Here is a 20,402-nt window from a genome sequence, read left to right on the forward strand (position 1 = left end):
ATCCGTTTTGGTGGCCTGAGGATCAGGTCTCTGCTTTTTGCAGATGATGTGGTCCTGTTGGCTTCATCAGAACGTGATCTTCAGCTTTCGCTGGAGCGGTTCGCAGCCGAGTGTGAAGCAGCTGGGATGAGAATCAGCTCCTCTAAATCCGAGACCATGGTCTTGATTTGGAAAAGAAGCCTTCTCCGGGTCAGGGATGAGGTCCTGCCCCAAGTGGAGGAGTTTAAGTATCTCGGGGTCTTGTTCACGAGGGAGGGAAAACTGGAGCGTGAGATCGATAGGTGGATTGGTGCTGCATCTGCAGTGATGCGGGCGTTGTACCGGTCTGTCGTGGTGAAGAGAGAGCTGAGTCAGAAGGTGAAGCTCTCGATTTACCGGTTGATCTACGTTCCTACCCTCACCTATGGTCATGAGATTTGGGTAGTGACCGAAAGAACGAGATCGCGGGTACAAGCGGCCGAAAAGAGTTTTCTCCAAAGAGTGGCTGGGCTCTCTATTAGAGATAAGGTGAGAAGCTCGGTCATTCGGGAGGGGCTCTGAGTAGACCCGCTGCTCCTCCACATCGAGAGGAGCCGGTTGAGGTGGCTCGGGTATCTGGTCAGGATGTCTCCCTGGTGAGGTTTTCCAGGCACGTCCAACCGGGAGGAAACCTAAAGGTAGACCCAGGACATGGTGGAGGGACTGTGTCTCACCTGGCCAGGGAACACCTTGGGCTTCCCCCAGAGGAGCTGGCCCAAGTGGCTGGGGAGAGGGAAGTCTGGGCCTCTCTGCTTAGGCTACTGTCCCCGCGACTCGACTCCGTATAAGTGGATGAAAATGAATGGATGGGTGGATGGATGGATAGATTGCATGACCTTCCAGTAGGGGTCAATATGACTATATTAATGGTCAAATACTTTTCTGTTTAATTGTTGCGTTCAGTTTGCATTCTTTTTTTGAGTAAACAGAAACACAGAAACAAACATATTTACAGCCTGGTTTAAAAAAACAATAACTAATCCATTAAAGCTTGACATTGTGATCAGGAGCGTGTTCTTTTGATTGCCAAATAGCAGACGAGCCATCAGCGCTAGCTGCTTGCCCCTCTGCTTGCCCGCCTCAGCCTCTGCCTCACGTTAAAAGTGTAACAGCCTAGAAGACAGAGCGTAGCAGAGTCACTCAACCACATTTCATTAGTTTTGTTTTGTTTTGTTTTTTGCCTAAAAGCACCTGCCAACCTCTGTTAGCTTCAGTTAGCTCATAGCTACATCAGATAGGGGAGTTTGATGGGTGTCAATCATCTGCCCCCACCCTCACAGCCCCGCTCTCAACTCCATTTTTATATTTTCCTGAACTGACAAGATGTGTGACGCCACCAAAATGGCGGTGTTGGGAACCACCCGCTAGTCTTCAATTCAGCTCTTGTGATGGTGTGGCGGGTTTGTACATATACAGTCAATGGTCATACCTTTATTTTCACCTTGCTTCACAGATGACTTCATTGCTTTCTTTTCTGAAACAAACACACAGTTGGAAAAAGGCTAACTTTATTATGTTGTAATCCTTTTTTCTTCTTCTGCAACTTTTGATTCACAGGAGCCATTTTGGCCTGCTACACTAGACATGCCTACATCTGTTCTTTTTCTGCTGTTTCACTGAGAAAGAAACTATCTATGTTGTGAGGTTTTAATCGTACAGTTAATTAGTTATTTTCAGGAACACTAGGGTGGAACAATGAGACAACATCGGAAACAGGTGGATGCCACAGACATGTTGCTCTGTTTTTCACAGCTTTTCAGCAGTTTAGCATCCAGCTAGGGTCACACCAACAGGTGCCATTAACAGAAGGTTTGCTGTCACCAAGCACAGTCTCAAGATCATGGAGGACACTACAGCAAAGCTGGACAGGGACATCAACAGTCATTTATATTTCAGCAGGACCAACCCAATACACATTTATTTATATAGCACTTTCTACACAACTCTGTCGACTAAAGTACTGAACAAGTAAAAACAACAACAAAAACCCCAAAACAAGCATAGATAAAATAATTAAAGGATACCAAATATAAAATACATCACAGCTTCAAACAGACAAACATGAATAAACTAAAAAGGTCAGTCAAGACTGGTTGTACTTAAACCAAACAGTGCTAAATGCCCGTGAGTAAAAGTCACAAGCAAGGTTCCAGAGCCTGGGCCAGTCTGATCACCTCTCAGCTTCAGTCTCACCCTCAAACAAACAGCTGCTCCCGGTCAGCTGACTTTAGAAGTCGTGATGCCATAAGATTATCCGAAATGTACGATGGTGCCAACCCATTTGAAAATGTATAGCCTACATAAGGACAAGACTTCTAAAACAACTGAAATCCAATGAAGCTGAGCCAGCACTAGGGAGATGTGGTCAGACTTGCGGGTGACCATTAGCAGGCGTGCCACTGCATTCTGCACCAACTGTAGATGTGAAAGACGGCCCTGACTCACAGCAATATATAGACCGTAGATTATTCTTAAGGTATTAAAAGCATGAATTAGTCTTTCCAAGTCCTGCTTCACTAAGACAAACTTAACTTCAGCCAGTTTCCTTAACTGGAAGAAAGACGATTTGACCACATTATTTATCTTCTCATCAAATTTAAGCTCAGAGTATACAATGACCTCCAAATTTGTGATAGCAAAAGGTGACAACGCATCTGAAGGTGTAGATAAAACTCCTGATGACCCGCTAGGTCTAAAATAAGTTTCAGTCTTGGGAGAAAAGGGCCCAGGTCTTATCCTCAAAAATTAGAGGCCATCCACACTAACCTCCTCAAGACGCTGTACCCCTTTAAATGGAGAATACATTTGGCAATCGTCATGAAAAGACAGACCATGCTTCCTAAAAATAGCGCCAAGAAGAGTCAAATATAGAGAAAAAATAAGAGGGTCAAGAATAGAGCCCTGGGACCAGAACCCGCTCTTTTGGAGGACCAGGATGAGCCCAACAACGTGACCTCCAGCAGGTCACTGGTGTGACTCATGCGAAACCAGTAGAAACAGACTTTATAAGTGGGCCCTGTGCTCACTGCCCGATCCCATGGAGCTCCACTGGTATTTGCCAGAGAACAGATGAGTCAGCAGGTAAATTAGATGCTGCAGAAACTCATTGTTGCAGCTAAATCCTATATTTGACACTACTGGTTGCTAATTATCTGTACAACAAGTTTGATATGTCAGTCTTTGTTTCCAACAGTTATTTATTACATTATCATTCTTTCCATAACTGACACCAGGCTGTTGGTGTGTGTTGTTGTTAGTTTGTTGGTTGTGTGTGTTGAGTGTTCCTTACCAGGTCGTGTGGCTGCAGGTTGAGCTGTTGCTCTGGCTGAATTGGTCAGCTCCAGAGGAGCATCAACAGTTTCTGGGAACAAATGCAGAATGAAGATCAAGTACCAGAAGCTAGTGTCTGTGTCGCACTACTGTTTGATACATTGCTGATGAAGCTCTCTTAAGCAGCTTTACTCGTGTATTACATCTGTATTTGTCAGTTTAAACACCCTCACAACCTGGTGCTGAAATAAAAAACACTGTAACCCTCAAACATTTAAATTTGTGCAAAGTCAGCACAAGGGGGGTCTTTGAAGAAAGGTCAAAGATGTTTCAATCTCAATTAACGGTGAATCACCAAAATGTCTGAACTCACTGGAGAGATGGAAGGAAGCGGTCCACTGATGGAGGGCCTGAGAATGGATTCCGTTAGCATACGAGCTGACGTAGCTGCGTCGACCTTGCTGCTTCTGGAGTCTTACTGGACCACCAGATGGACCCAAGATGCCTCTGCACAACCGAAAACAAAGTTTCACAAACCTTTTAACTTTATTCTCAAAATGTGTGTATGAGCTTGGATGCAGATTCCTGATAACAAAAGGGTCTTCTCCTTGAAGGCTCAGCTGACTAATATAATTGGTTGATTCTCTCAAAAAAGACATTTGCTAGTATTTTTTAATGAGGACGAGGTCCTGCCTCAGCCGGAGGAGTGTCTCTGGGTCTTGTTCACGAGTGAGGGAAAGATGGAGCGTGAGATCGATAGACGGATTGGTGCTGCATCTGCAGTGATGCGGGTGTTGTACCAATCTGTTGTGGTGAAGAGGGAGCTGAGCCAGAGGGCGAAGCTCTAATATTTACTGGTCGATTTACATTCCTACCCTCACCTATGATCATGAGCTTTGGGTAGTGACTGAAAGAATGAGATCCTGAATACAAGCGGCTAAAGTGAGTTTTCTCCACAGGGTGACTGGGCTCCCCCATAGAGATAGGATGAGAAGTTTGGTTATCCAGGAGGTGGCTTGGACTAGACTTGCTGCTCTTCCATGTCAAGAGAAGCCAGTTGAGGTGGCTCGGGCATTTAGTTAGGATAACTCCTGGACACCTCCCTGATAAGGTTTTCTGGGCACGTCCAGCTGGGAGAAGACCTAAAGGAAGACCCTGGACATGCTGGAGGCACTATGTTTCTTGAATGGCCAGGGAACGTCTTGGGATTCCCCCGGAGGAGCTGGCCCTCCCGGGGCCCTCCCTGGAATCCCTGGACCCCTGGAGGAGCTGGCCCAAGTGGCTTGGGAGAGGGAAGTCATGGTGCAGTGCCTACACCACGCTCAGGACAATCCAGGCTCTTCTCATGCATCGTTCCACAAATGTGGAATGACCTACCAAGCACTACCAGAACAGCGGCTTCCTTTTCAATTTTCAAGAAACCCCTGAAGACCCTGCTCTTCAGAGAGCATCTTCTAAACTAGCACCCTCCCTGCACCCGTCCCCCCTCTCTACTGTCCACTCCTTGTTCCCTCCTCTCCATGATTCATCATGCTGCCTCACTGCCACCTACGATTGACTGAAAATTGTTTGTTGTCGTTGTTGTTGTTATTGTTGTTGTTAGCCTCAAGGGCAACATGCCGATTATCACTTGTAAGTCGCTTTGGATAAAAGCGTCTGCTAAATACATAAACATAAACATAAGTCTGGATGGATGGAAACAAATGATTTGACCTAAAATGACTCTAGTACTCTATCGTCAAGCCTAGTTTATGCTTCTGTGTCAGCTCCACGAGGGAGAGACGCACTCACACAGACAGAAGTTTAGCTCTCGAACTCCTCCGTCTCCTGGGGAGTGTTGTGAAGCAATTCCCCACCAGGACAACAGAGGGCGTAGCGCTGTTCTGTGGTATCCTGTCATGTATCTGGTCCAAGATAGTTTGTTTACTATTGTGTTTATATTGTGTTTTATGTATATCAGAGACTTTTTAACAGAGACAAATTTGTCCCTCATTCTCCTCCACCTCTTCACGCGCTCTTTGAGTTAAAGTAAATCTTTGCATTTGGTTACATCTGTTCTTTATTATATTACAGTTTTTCCTAGGTTGATTCTTTTGAACTAAAATTCCAAAACCATAATGCTATTTTTCAACAAGCACACTTATTTCATTTGTTCGGATTGGCGAATGTTCCTCCTCCTGACCCCCACTGCCTTGGGGTGTGCTGCAGGCCTCCGTTCTTGGGCCTCTTCTTTTTCTAGACATCTCCTACTACTGGGCAAAATCCTAAACCAGTACAATCTAAAGGATCACATCTACGCCGACGATTGTCAAATATATCTGGCACTGAACGAGAAAAATGTGGGCTCTCGTTTTTCGGCACGCTTGGCAGACCTAAAGGGCTGGCTGCCAGTTTTCTAAAGTTCAATGATTTAAAGATGAAATAAATCCTTCTGGCTCTCACTTTGCTTTTGATTGTTTTACTCTAAACCCTAAGAAGTGTGTAATAAGCCTCGGGGTAAAACTGGATGCCAACCTCTCAATGATACCTCAGATAAACTCAGTGGTGAGGTCTTGTTTTTATCTGTTACGCCGCCTGACCCGTCTAAGACTGATCCTGAAGCGGAGTCACTTGGAATCAGTCCATGCCTTCATCCCCTCTCGTTTGGACTATGCTAATGGACTACTTGTAGGTACTCCTGTCCGTGCCCTGAACCAGGTACAGATCGTCCAAAACGCTGCTGCTAGATTTTTAACAAACACAAGCCGACGTAGCCATATCACCCCAGACCTGGCACGCCTCCACTCGCTCCCCGTCACTTTTAACGTAAATTTTAAGATACTGATGTTTGTTTTTAAAGGTTTACATGACCTAGCCCAACCCGCTCACCCCTATGTACCTTTATGCGCAAGTTGAGGTCAGCTGAACTCCTGCTTCTCTGCACTCCCAGGATGTGCTACAAATCACAGGCTGAACGTGTGTTTGCCCATGCTGCCCCCACACTCTGGAACTCACTGCCTGTTTAGTAAGGCGTCCTCTTTGCCTGTTTTTAAGTCTCGTTTAAAGACCCACTTTTAGGAACTGGCTTTCAGAAAGTGACTCATTTTATCGTTTTATTGTTTTACTGTTGTGTTGTATCTATTGTTCTTATTGTTTTTATCTGCTATTGAAGCCTTGTTTAGATCCTTATTGCATTTGTCTTTTTGTTTTAATTGAACCTGTCTGTACAGCACTTTGGTCAGCTCTCACACTGTATTTGAAATTGTGCTACAGAAATAAAGTTGGTGTGGTATGAACCATACACACCAGTCCCTGCTTTAACAAATGAGTCAAACTTGGTGAACTGTTACTGCAAAACTCTAAACACAAATCCCAACATTTTTCTGTGCTGACACCATGTGGTCGTTCAGAAAGCACCAACAGTCCTTAATGTTAACTGAGGTCAGCACAGCTTGAGCTTAATTAGCACACAATTAACCAACTGAAAATACTAGACGTCACCTCGTCCAGCCAAATGTGATTCGTTTCACTGATGCCTCCATCATCAGACCCCCCCCCCCCCCCCCGCTGATATAACCTGTGATGTGGATGAGACCCTCTGGCCTGACCCATACCAAAGAGAGGATGCTGAGGTGGAATAATGTTTCTGGTGTGTGTTGTGCTGTTTGGTCCATGAAAAAAAATGTGCCACCACTATAAATACATTGGTTGTGTCTTTTGTGTTGATTATGTGAAAAGGTTTTGCGGGGAAGAAAAGGGCTGCTGCCACTTATAATTACAGGTATAATCCTCCAACCACGGCAGATAATCTCACTTTTGGATAAAAGCTAAATTGTAACTGGACTGAAATGAAACATCACTGATCTGATGATGTGTGAGACAGGATAGAAGAAGTTATGAAACTCGGTCCAGGTGTAAGCATTCAGCAAACGGAAGCAGAACAAATTAGGTGCACTTTCGAACAAACAGGACATTTTCCAAAAAAAATAAACAAGTAAACAAAATTAAGATAAAGTAAATCCCAAAACTCAGCTAAAGTAAAAACCCAGGACAACAAGCCAGAGTTTGCCCTGTTGGGGGGCCTGCAGGTCTTTACTGGGGAAGGAAAAGGTCTAATCCTTCATTCCTGCTCATTCCTTAATAATGTTGATATTTTGATGAAGCTCTTCAGAAAGCAGGAATCACACTGTTCTCTATTACATCACATCTAATGCCCAGAACAAGGCCCTGACAGCTCCTGTGGAGGTTTGGTATGCATAGATCAGTTTCCACTAGACAGGTTCTGGGACATTTCAGGGGTGGTGGTGGTGGGATATTTGTAGAGTGCTTTTCATTATAATATCAGCTCAAAGTGCTTTACATGAATTAAACAACAATATATACAGATTAAAAACAAACAGTTCAAACATCTCATACACACTCAGCACCCCCCCCCCCCCTTCACTGCACAATCAGTTGTTCCATTTAAGTGGATCGAAAATGAATAAATAAATAAACTGGAAAAATGAAACATTATCTTGCAAATGCATTCTCACCAAAGCCAACAGGATCAGGGAAGGCCGGGTTCCGCACCACAGCCATAGGGCTGCAGTGCAGAGACCCCCACCATGACAAAAGCCATCCCAACGGCAGTGTCCCTCGTGGATAAACTAGCAGTATTGTGAAGGATTCCCATGAAGACGCTGAACTTAATATAAAACTGCCAACACTAAGAATAGCAAATCAGCTAAAATAGAAAAAATAGATCAATTAAAAGCCGAGCTAAAAAGATTTGAACCCGTTTTAAAAACATAAACTCTTACAGCAGCCCTGAGCTTCTCTGGTAGACGAGTACATTGCGACAGTTTTGGCAGTGACTGACATCACTGATTCAATTCAATTCAAGTTTATTTATGTAGTGCCAAATCACAACAAGAGTCATCTCAAGGCACTTCACATAGTAAACATTCCAATACAGATCTGGAGCCTCATTTATCAAGCTTGTTTACGCACAAAATGGAGTCGGAAAACTGCATAAGCAACTTTCCACACAAACTTTGGGATTTATAAAAGAAAACTTAGTGGAAAAATGTGCGCAACTTTAAGTTGACTAAGGACCTGGCTTACGCACATTTTGCACATGGAGAGCTCCTGTAGTGCTGCTGCTGAGAAGGATAAAATTACGAAATCCTGCAGCTTTATCACTCGTACTGCTTCGTTTTCACACAGAACAAGACCCCCCGACATGCACGCACGTGCGCGCGCGCGCACACACACACACACACACGCACACACACACACACACACACACACACACACACACACACACACACACACACACACACACAGAGCCTGAAGCGCAGAATACGGAATGCTGAATATCAGCAGGGGGACAGATCGAGACAGAATGGCATGCGTCTGTGACAGTCTGAGCGTCCGGTCACTGTGACCCGATTGATCATGCGCCATGGCTACTTGGTCAAGGGAGATCTCCGTTTGGGTGACTGGTTAGCGCACGTGCCTTTCACCTGGGAGTCTGGAGATTGAATCCCGATTGAACCATTTTTATATCCGCCACAGATCTCTCTGAAGAACTCATAGCATTGACGGCTTCAGCAACGCTGTGCCACTCTGTGGATTTTCTCTTATTTGTTTTGCAAAAACACTTCCTGTCATTTCTCCACCTCACCCACAGGTACCTCAATTTCTGCTTGTGAAATAGTGCTTCTTTGATCTGCCTTAATCTGCGGTCGCGATCGAAATGCTGCAACGAGCCGGCTTATGTATATGCATGAGATCCATAAGGCACATTGCATTGACTATTTATGGCAGAAAGTGGGTGTGTTAAGGGCGGGATGTGATTCAGAAACACCTCAGAACCTTTTTAGTTAGTCTCTGATTTATAAAGCGGAGACTGCGTGAAGCTGTGCATACTCCATGTTTTATAGGTCACAAACCTACTTGGCGTAAGTCAATTTTTTTGGTTGAACTTAAGTACGGTTTTAGTAAGGATTCTACGCAACGTTTTATATATGAAACCCCAGTTCATTAGGCCTATCAGAAAAAATTTTTCCTATATAAGGAACCCAGCAAACTGCATCAAGTCACTGACCAGTGTCAGTGTCTTTACAGCAATCCTCATACTATGCAAGCATTTAGCAACAGTGGAGAGGAAAACACCTTTGATGAGCACCAATAGGTGCCCATGACAGAAGAGAATAATAAGATGAATAAAAGCTTTTCCTATTTTCTTTTCCTCATATTCAACTTCACGAATATCTCTTCTAATTTTACAAATGCCAGTTGTTCGGTGACTTCCACCTATTTCATTTCCCGCTGAGTTACAGCCAATCAGCAAGTCCCACCCAGCGACTACCAGGGCATCGCTGAGAGCCTACCAAAAGGCAGGTACTTTAAACGAACTTTTCAGGCCAGCCTGGTGAAATGAAGACACGTGCATACCATGACGGTCCAGTAAAATTCTTCAGAAATTCCAATAGAGGAAATGGGCCTAATGTATGGCATTATTAAGTTCTACCTGTGTACAGCAGCTCCACAGATGGAGGAGATGGCTGCGTAAACGTCACTCCCAAACACAGATGGCCTGACCTGCAGGCAGTCTGGAGGACACAAAACCAGGACTTCATCCTGCTTCAGGTCTGACCCGCGCGTCTCACAGCTCACTGGGTACAAACCTGGAAGAAAGCAACTTCATGATGTCAGAATTCACATTCATCAAGAGAACAGATCAATCCAAACACTTGGCAAACAGAATAATTTATAATCAACCTTATTTAAAGTGACTGTGTGTATTTTTCCTGGCGATAGGGGGCAGTACATACCTAAATTTTTTCAAGCAAGCGGTATACCATCGGATGGCCATTAGGGATGGCCCAATTTTTGTAAAGTCACTGACTAGTGTCAGTGACTTTATAGCAATCCTCATACTAAGCAAGCATTTAGCGACAGTGGAGAGGAAAACTCCCTTTTAACAAGAGGAAACCTCCAGAGGATCCTGGCTCAGTATAAGCAGCCATCTGCCATGACTCACTGGGGATGGAGAAGACAGAGCAGACACACACACACACACACACACACACACACACACACACACACACACACACACACACACACACACACACACACACACACACACACACACACACACACACACACACACACAAACACACACACACACACACACACACACACACACACACACACACACACAACTACAACATATATACCAAGTAGTGTTTCTATGATTAAATTGTGATTTCTTAGTAAATATTCTATTTGGTGAGAGATAAACTTTATTGTATTTATCCTAGTGAATCTATAATTAAACGGGTAAACTAGTAGTAGCACATTCAATGTCAAAGAAAGTAAAATGTTGATATCAGGAGAGGAAGAATGTTTAAGTGGTTAGCAACAGTGCTCCATGAGGGCACCACAGCTCAGCAGAACATCATTGTAGCTTCTTCTGGGGAGAAAAACACTTAGAGAAAAAATAAAGTTAACAGCTGAAATAGCAGAAAATAATACAGTTAAAGAGCAGATTGTAGAAGAAAGTAGTCGAGTGTGGAAAGTGGTCAGTGTGTCCTCCAGCAGTCTAAGCCTATAGCAGCATAACTACAGAGATAACTCTGGGTAACCTAGCATTTTAAATGGAGGCATGCTGGAGGCAGGGCAAGGGAGAGCCGTCTTTACCGACTGTACACTCCACCTCCCTCTACTCCCCCACTTGTCCAGATCTGGGCTAACATCAGATTTTAACCATAGGCCCTATCAAATAAATATGTTTTAAGCCTAGTCTTAAAAGTAGACAAGGTGTCTGCCTCAGGGACTAAAGCTGGGAGTTGGTTCCACAGGAGAGGAGCCTGATAACTAAAAGATCTGCTTCCGATTTTTAGATATTCTAGGAACCACCAGTAAACCTGCAGTCTGAGAGCGAAGTGCTCGGTTAGGAACGTATGGAATAATCAGGTCACTGATGTGTGATGGAGCTTGATTATTAAGAGCTTTATATGTGAGAAGGATCTTAAATTCTATTCTGAATTTAACAGGCAGCCAGTGTAGGGAAGCTAAGACAGGAGAGATATGATCTCTCTTTTTAATTCTCATCAGAACTCTAGCTGCAGCATTTTGGACAAGCTGAAGACTTTTAACAGAGTTATGTGGACTTCCTGAGAGTAATGAATTACAGTAATCCAGTCTTGATGTAATAAATACATGAACTAGTTTTTCAGTATCACTCCTGGAAAGTATGCTTCTAATCTTAGCAATATTCCGAAGGTGGAAAAAGAAAATCCTACAAACCTGTTTAACATGGGATTTGAATGACATGTCCTGGTCGATAACACCAAGGTTCCTTACTTTGTTCTTGGAGAATAATTTAATGCCATTTAGGTCAGGTGATTGACTAAACAGTTTCCTTTTCTGGATTTCAGGTCCAAAGATGAGAACTTCAGTCTTGTCTTGATATAAAAGCAGAAAGTTTTGAGTCATCCAATTTTTTATTTCTTCAAGACAAGCCTGTAATCTAACTAACTGATCACGTTCATCAGGGTTAATGGATAAATATAACTGAGTATCGTCAGCATAACAGTGGAAGTTTATCCCATGCTGTCTAAAAATTTTACCAGTTGGAAGCATTGGAAGAATTGGTCCAAGCACTGAACCCTGTGGTGCTCCACAAGTAACCCTGGAGTATGAAGAAGATTTGTCATGTACATTTACAAAATGAAATCTGTCAGACCAGCCTAGCGCTGTTCCTTTGATCCCTACAACATGTTCAAGTCTTTCTAAAAGAACATTGTGATCAACTGTGTCAAAGGCAGCACTGAGATCTAACAAGACTAGAACAGACACAAGATTCTTTGGCACGTGGCCTATGAGACCTGGGATCTGTGAGCAACCACTTTCCCCAAGAGACATATAGACAAGAGGGACACCGAGACAAGTCATCAAGATTAATGATGCAGCCTAAATGATGAGAATGCTGTTTCACAACACCGTTCAGGTCTGAGTCCAGTCTCTCAGAAAGACTGGATGAAGGAAACTTTCGACATCACAGTAAGAAATTAAGTATACATTTCAGACACTTTCTCAGTTTGGTCTAGGCATGAATTTATGTTCTGCTTGTCATCCTGCTCTGTAGGTTCCACTAACGTCAGACACGATTCCAAACTAACAGAGACTGCTGAATTATCCTGTGTAAGGATATGTTCAGTTTTTTCTCATCAACGTTTTTGTTGTACTGAAGCAAAAATGACCAAACTTTTCTGCTCACACATTTTACACTTTTGATTTCCTTATCTTTATGCCTTGTAGCTCATCTCCACCAGTGTGTAAACGAGGTAATGACTGGTGTGTTGTAAATCACTTTGGGGAGTTCTAGGACTCTAGCCCGGGGTTGGGGCTAATTAGCAAGCACATGGTGGCTGGGCTGGCTTTAACCATGGCTTTAACCCGTGGAGTTCAACTGGATACACCACAGGGAGGAGGAACATGTAGGATATTGTGCCTTGCGGATTGGGTGGCAGACCTGTGCATTTTACCCAGCTGGTCGTCTTTATCAACAACTGGCATTTAGGACATGAAATATCATTTCTGGCAAGGAGAGGGCTTCAGCTTGAAGGAGGAACAGTACCTGCTGGCCTGGGGTGCTGAGAGTGATGCATGAGGACGCAATGTTTATCTGTTTGCACTGGAGCCTGTCGATCAGGAGGTTGATAATTCAATTGCAAAGATATGGGGCAAGTTAGCCAAGAAATCTAGACAGACTGTAACAGAAGCAAACGGATTTTGTTCTGCAGGTCAGTCTAGTCACACACTCCATTAGAGCCTCAACAGGCCCAAACAGTCTTGAGTCATGCCGATCACAGCGCTCTATCGGTTTGGTGAGCGGGATTGTGCAACGGAGCGAAAAAACAAAAATGGCAGCGGCTCGTATGAAACAGCTTTGGCATCAAATTTGGAATATTTAGAATTGGGCTTTTCTTTAAGTTGGGAGCAGATAGAGGTACATGGGTCCTTCAGTTAGAAAATTTGCATTTTCTTTGACAGTGTGTGGCAGACTGCCCCCACTGACTAAAAGCCTTAGCATTGTTCATTGTCTAATTGCTTGCAGGGACAGTTTAAAAGACAACTGTAGGCTTCGCCCAACGACAGAGCTCTGTTAATGGGTTGTGGCCAGACTAAATATTCACATGTAAAGGATGGCTTGCCAGGCTAGGGGCGAGTCCGAGTTCAGACATTTTGTTGGTGTTTGTGGAAAGATGTTGTTAAAAAGACACTTATTCATGAGAAACAAGGTTCTCAGTTTACCACTTGGTCTTTGTTCTAATCTTCACCTTTAAGCTTTGGAGAAAGACCAAAGTTGAAGAAATAAGTTTCTTTCACAGGGTACCTTGGTTCAGCCTTAAAGATAGGGTGAGGATCTTGGAAACCTGGTAGACACTTGGAGTAGGACCTCTGCTTCTCCATATCAAGAAGAGCCAGCTGACCTGGCTTAGTCAGAATGCCTCCTAGACATTTTTTAGGGGATGTGCTTTGGGCATGTTTTGCTGATAGGCACCCCCAGGTCGACCCAGAACATGTTGGCTAGGGAACCCATAGGGGTTCCACCGATGGAGCTAGTGGAGGATGTTGGGAGAGGATAGTTTGGGCCTCAAGCCCCCAAGACTCAAATAAGCAGACAATAACAAATGAACAAATAATTAACACAACAGAGTGGTCAGTGACTTGTATCAGTTAACCAGTGATTTACTGTAATGGATGGGTGATTAGTGATAGCATCGTTAGAAAGAGATCTCAGAGGACTTACCATTAGATCTTGAACTGTATGATGGGATAAAAAACAAAAGGCCTAAAAAACAGAAAATCGCCTAATGTTAGAAAGGAAAAAGGCACAGACAGAAATGGAGCAATTAAAGTGATAACCTGTAAGAGGCAGCAGGAAGTACAGGTGAGACATTTCAGCACCTAAAACAGAAAAATCACCATTTAAATCAGACATGTCAGATATTTACAGCATACAAACATTTCAGGTCATCATAGTTTTACTTTGAGACTCATAAAATCCATTTCTAATAGCCTCAGACAGCAGACTGGTGTCCATACTGGTCCAGATAGAGGACTGGTGAGTATACTTGTCCAGGCAGTATAATGGTGTCTTTACAGGTCCTGATTGTGAACCGTTGTTAAGGTGGACTGGTTTTCAATTCAATTCAATTCAAGTTTATTTATATAGCGCCAAATCACAACAAGAGTCGTCTCAAGGCACTTCACATAGTAAACATTCCAATACAGGTCAGTTCATTAAGCCAATCAGTAAAAAGTTTCCTAGATAAGGAACCCAGCAAATTGCATCAAGTCACTGACTAGTGTCAGTGACTTTACAGCAATCCTCATACTAAGTAAGTATGCAGCGACAGTGGAGAGGAAAACTACTTTTTAACAGGAAGAAACCTCCAGAGGATCCTGGCTCAGTAATGACCCTTTGCATGTGACGTCACGCCACTCATGTGACTGCCCCCCTTGGCCAAGATGGACGGCAAAAAGACCGTTTACACCCGTAGAAACTCCAGTGAAGGTAGTCAAAACAAGCCAGTTTGTAGCCTTTTATCGCTTTTATTTAGTTGATTTGACAGTAAAATTGTTTTAGCTTGCAGCGTGGTCGGCTGCACTAAGACACAAGGACATAAACTCAACTCGTTTTTTTCTTTTTAATAACTTTTTGATGGAGACTGAGGACAGAGATGAACTGCAGCGATCAATCAATCAAGCGGACTAGCAGGCCTCAGATTTGAAGCGAACATGTTTTTACGGGTAAGATTAACGTTAATTTATTTCACGAGGAAGACAGAGACAGGGATAAATGTGATGTGTTTATACAAGTTATTGATAATCCTGATGGATGGGTATTTCACCACGGAGGCTGCGCTCCGTCCACTGTAGTGTAAAGCGAGACAATTATTAACAATATTAAAGCTTTGATGTATGATTACGTGGTTAAAATTACATTATTTATTTATATGAGCGTCGGCGTTCAGAGATCTCATTCTGGTGTGAGAGCAGCAGCTGAACCCGGTAACACCACCAGCAACAGGAGCTGGTAGGGATCCGGACTTTTTAAAAATCAGCTTTGGTGTAAAGTGAAACGCTGTTTATGACATGTTATAAATCCAGAGGGGTGAATTTAGGCAAAGTCAGCAACATGTTTACATCTGTGAACAGCTGCAGAGAGAACGTAAGCTAACGTTGGTAAGTTAGTTAACATACCGCTCTTTATGAGCCTCCGCTAGATGCGCTACTTGTTCTGATAACTGAACTGGGCATGAACTAGTTGAAGGAATGCTGGAGGAGTTTTGTTTTTGTTTTGATCGCAAAAACAATTTCAGGCTCTACCTTTCCCTTTGTTTATTAATCGTGTCGCTCACTGTTTACATGCTTTTGCCGTCCACCATGGTGGACCCACGTGATTATGTGATGTCGGTGCAAAGGGTCAATAAGCAGCCATCCACCACGACTCACTGGGGATCGAGAAGACAGAGCAGACACACACACACACCAACACCAACACCAGCCCACACACACACACACACACACACACACACACACACACACACACACACACACACACACACACACACACAACATATATACCAAGTAGTGTTTCTATGGTTACATTGTGATTTCTTAGTAAATGTTCTATTTGGTGAGAAATAAACTTTATTGTATTTATCCTAGTGAATCTATAATTAAACGGGTAAACTAGTAGTAGCACATTCAATGTCAAAGAAAGTAAAATGTTATTATCAGGAGAGAGAGAATGATTAAGTGGTTAGCAACAGTGTTCAAGCCGATGGCCCCCTCCATGAGGCCACCACAGCTCAGCAGAACACCATTGTAGCTTCTTCTGGGGAGAAAAACACTTAGAGAAAAAATAAAGTTAACAGCTGAAATAGCAGGAAATAATACAGTTTTGATATTGGTCTACTCTTGACAGTTGATTGGCTTTACTTTCTGTACTGCCTTTCTGTGTCTGTCTTTCCTTTCTTCTCAGACTCCCTTTGGTCCCTCTTGGTTGTAGTTTTGCTTTTTCAAAGCCAGTTTTCTGTTTCACTGTCTCCTTTGTACCAGAGCGCTGTTAACACACCACACATTTCAGGAATTAATCTTGAATTTTGTTCTTCAAGTTGATATAGCCACCCTCCACTGGAACTTCCGCAACCCTGACCAGTCTGGTGGCATGCCAATTATAACACTATCGGTTTGGTGGGCCAATCACAGCGCCCTATCAGTTTGGTGGGTGGGATGTTACTTCGACTAAGCAAAGATGGCAACAGCTTGTTTGAAACAGTTTTGAAATCAACTTTGGACTATTTAGACCTGGGCCTTTCTTCGAGTCAAGAGCAGCTAGAGGTACATAAGCCCTTTATTTAGAAAAAGGACATATTTGTGTCTTCTTCAACCATGTATGGTGGATCCATAGCGGTGAGGACGTCATGTTATTTGTTTGTCTAATAGCATGTGGAGACAGTTTGAAAGACAACCATAGAGCCTGCCCCATGACTGAGATCTGTCAACGGGTACTGGTTAGACTATATATTCACATTTATAGGATAGCTTGCCATGCTACCAGTATGTTGGCCCACCATCCAATTACCAGTATATCATGCTAGTCTGGCATGCTGGTCCAGCATCCCATCTTGGACCAGTAGGCTGTTCCAGCTAAACCAGCACCAAAACACAAAATATGCTGGTAACCATCTATGCTGGTTTTTGCTGGTTTTTCCAGCAGGGATATGTCTTTGGAGGCAAACCAATGAGCTAAAACCAGACTGAACATTGGTGCAGCCTACAACCGTTTGAAGGAACTAAAGAAGGCTACAAAATCACAGACTGATAGTGACCTAGCTTTGTTGCTACTGCACTTGTGAGTAATGATATTTTTTGTCCAACTGTGGCTCGTTGTAGTATAAGTTGGCTCAAATTAGCATCAACATTCATTTTTAGCACTAGATATAGCATGCAGGGTTGTTTACAACAGTTTTAATTTAGCTTTTACCAGTAGGAGGGAGAAGCAAGAAACTGTTTAGTGGCGCTTTAAGATTATTGGAAGTGGAGGAGTGGTCAAAAATCAACATTATTATCCTGCTATGTGAACTGGGCCTAAGGGATGGCTGACAAAGTCACCTAACCACAAAGGAAATCAGGTCAACATATGTCAGGTTATTTTAGTCTGTCAAACTAATAACATCACACTAGTCTGCTAGGAACCAAAATATAAGCTACAATAGACCTTCTAAATTACACTGAACAAAAATATGAACACAACACTTTTGTTTTTGCTCCCATTTTTCATGAGCTGAATTCAAACATCTGGAACTTTGTCCACATGCACAAAACACCCAGGACTCTCAAATATTGCATGTGTCTATATACACTGAACAAAAATATGAACTTAGCACTTTTGTTTTTGCTCCCATTTTTTATGAGATGGACTTAAAGATCTAAAATTAATTCCAGATACACAAAATCACCATTTCTCTCAAACAATGTTGGCAAATCATACTAAATGTGTGATAGTGAGCACCTGTGCTTTGCTGAGATAATCCATCCCACCTCACAGGCGTGGCATATCATGGAGTTGAATAGACAGCATTAATAATGAACAGGTGTGCCTTAGACTGGCCACAATAAAAGGACACCCTGAAAATCAAACAACACAATGCCACCGATGTCGCAACCTTTGAGGGAGCGTGCAATTGGCATGCGGACAGCATATGTCAACCAGAGCTGTTGCCCATGAAAAGAATGTTAATTTCTCTACCATAAGCTGTGTTCAAAGGTGTTTCAGAGAATTTGGCAGTACATCCAACCAGCCTCACAAAGGCAGACCACGTGTGACCACATCAGCCCAGGACCTTCTCATCCAGCATGTTCACGTCCAGGATTGCCTGAGAGCAGCCACCTGGAGAGCTGCAGCAACAATCGGTTTGCTTAACCAGATAATTTCTGCTCAAACTGTCAGAAACCATCTTAGGGAAGCTCATCTGCATGCTCATCATCCTCATTGGGGTCTGGACCTGACTGCAGCCCATCATCATACCCAACTTGAGTGGGCAAACAGTCACATTCAATGGCATTTAACACGTTGGAGAGGCGTTCTGTTCACAGATGAGTCCTGGTTTTCACTGTTTTGGGCAGATGGCATCGTGTGGGTGAGTGGTTTGTCAACGTTGTGGAACGAGTGGCTCATGGTGGTGGTGGGGTACTAGTATGGGCAGGGGTATGTTATGAACTGTGAACACAGGTGCATTTTATTGATGGCATTTTGAATGCACAGAGGTACATAGACAAGATCCTGAGGCCCATTGTTGTGCTATTCAGCCACGACCATCACCTCATGTTGCAGCATGATAACACATGGCCCCATAGTGCAAGGATCTGTACACAATTCCTGGAAGCTGAAAACATCCCAGTTCTTGCGTGGCCAGCATACTCACCAAATATGTCACCCATTGGGGATGTTTGGGATGCTCTGGATCGGCGTATACGGCAGCGTATTCCAGTTCCTGCCAATATTCAGCAACTTCACACAGCTATTGAAGAGGAGTGGACCAACACTCCACAATCAACAACCTGATCAACTCTACGCGATGGAGATGTGTTGCCCTGCATGAGACAAATGGTGGCCACACCAGATACTGACAGGTTTTCTGCCCCATAAAGCAAAACTGTGCACATGTCAGGGTGTCCTTTTATTGTGGGCAGTCGAAGGCACACCTGTACATTATCCATGCTGTCTAATCAGCCCCACCTGTGAGGTGGGGTGGATTATCTTGGTAAATGAAAAGTGCTCACTAACACATATGTAGACAGATTTCAGAACAATATTTGAAAGTCATGGGTGTTTAGTGCATGTAGGCAATTTTTCAGATGTTTGAGTTCAGCTCCAGAAAAATGGAAGCAAAAACTAAAATGTTGCATTCATATTTTTGTTCAGTTAAACCAGCCAGTAAAACACTAATTAAAGCGCAAGTCGCCCCCAAATTAACTTTTCTTTGCTGATAAACTATATAAATGAGTGTCTAATCTTGCCATAGACGTGTAGTCAATAATTTGGCACTTTAATGCATCTTCGTTAAATTTTAAATATTCTGGCTAAAACTGTCAGTGCTGGTGCCGTCGTCAGATAAAAACTCATCGTGCATGGGACTGCATCATCGGAGAGGGGAGAGCGGGCAGCAGAGGGTGACAATGTCCTCTGCTGCCCACGGATAAACGGAGTAGGAAGTGACGCCACCATCAGCGTCAGCTCTGAGGATGTTTGCAGCCGCAAATGAAACGTTAACAAGGTAAAGAAAAACCTTATCTGTGTTAAAAAAAGAACCAAAAATGGAATTTGAAGACAAACACAGCAAGAATGTACAAAAGACAGTTAGCAATCTGACCCAAAAAAAAATACCACTACAAACTGAATCATATCTAAAAAAAAGTTAATATCAACTTAATTCAGCAGCAAAGTGGTTCTGTTGGATTAACTCACTAAAGCATCAGCCAGGATACGGTTACCAAATCAGTTTTATATAACACACTCGGGCCGAAATGATGATGATTACAGATCCAACTGGAGCTGCTGTTACTCAGCATTAATCACGTGACTGAGAGGACTTGCTAACAGGTCACAAATGAATAGTTATTGATTAGGGTTAGAGTGAAATGGTTGATCTTCTCAAGACTTCACTCACACACTGCTGGGTTGGTAAAAGATTCATCAACCTGGGCTAAAAACAATCAGCTGTTAATGTATGAGGTAACTAGTTCAACAGAAAGGGTTATCAGTTATCATCCAGTCTGTCAGAAAAAATGAACTAGTCAGTAAATAGTGACTGGTTTACAAATAAACTTCTACCTCACTCAAACTTGTCTTTTAGGTTAGACTGAAACCAGTCAGCCAAAGCTTACCGACTGTTCCTCCAGCTTCTGCTTCTGAGCTGATTCTTGAGGAGGCAAAAAAATCAGATGATGCTGAGCTGGTGTTGGTCGCCCGCTGAATGAGAGGGAGCAGTTCACATAAGCTCTCTACCTTTGTAACCCCCCCCCCCCCCCACACACACACACACACACACACACACCCAGACAGT

General features: G+C 43.3%; 1 protein-coding gene across 2 annotated transcripts in view; it reads right to left on the minus strand.

Annotated features, from left to right (window-relative positions):
* Positions 1–20,308, minus strand: part of coch (coagulation factor C homolog, cochlin (Limulus polyphemus)) — a 37,823-nt gene extending 17,515 nt beyond the window's left edge. The window contains exons 1-7 of one of the 2 annotated variants that reach the window (XM_054741836.2): positions 20,224–20,308; positions 14,191–14,232; positions 14,075–14,116; positions 9,785–9,941; positions 3,662–3,795; positions 3,308–3,379; positions 1,448–1,492 (exon numbers count right to left, since the gene is read on the minus strand). In XM_054741836.2, the coding sequence (XP_054597811.1) occupies positions 1,448–1,492; positions 3,308–3,379; positions 3,662–3,795; positions 9,785–9,941; positions 14,075–14,116; positions 14,191–14,224 (484 nt within the window). In that variant the 5' untranslated portion in view covers positions 14,225–14,232; positions 20,224–20,308. The remainder of the gene's footprint in view (positions 1–1,447; positions 1,493–3,307; positions 3,380–3,661; positions 3,796–9,784; positions 9,942–14,074; positions 14,117–14,190; positions 14,233–20,223) is intronic. The other variant, XM_054741837.2, reaches the window with a different exon arrangement.
* Positions 20,309–20,402: the final 94 nt, after the last annotated feature.

Source organism: Nothobranchius furzeri, chromosome 18 (assembly GCF_043380555.1).
Source record: "Nothobranchius furzeri strain GRZ-AD chromosome 18, NfurGRZ-RIMD1, whole genome shotgun sequence".
In the NCBI taxonomy this organism is placed as follows: domain Eukaryota; kingdom Metazoa; phylum Chordata; class Actinopteri; order Cyprinodontiformes; family Nothobranchiidae; genus Nothobranchius; species Nothobranchius furzeri.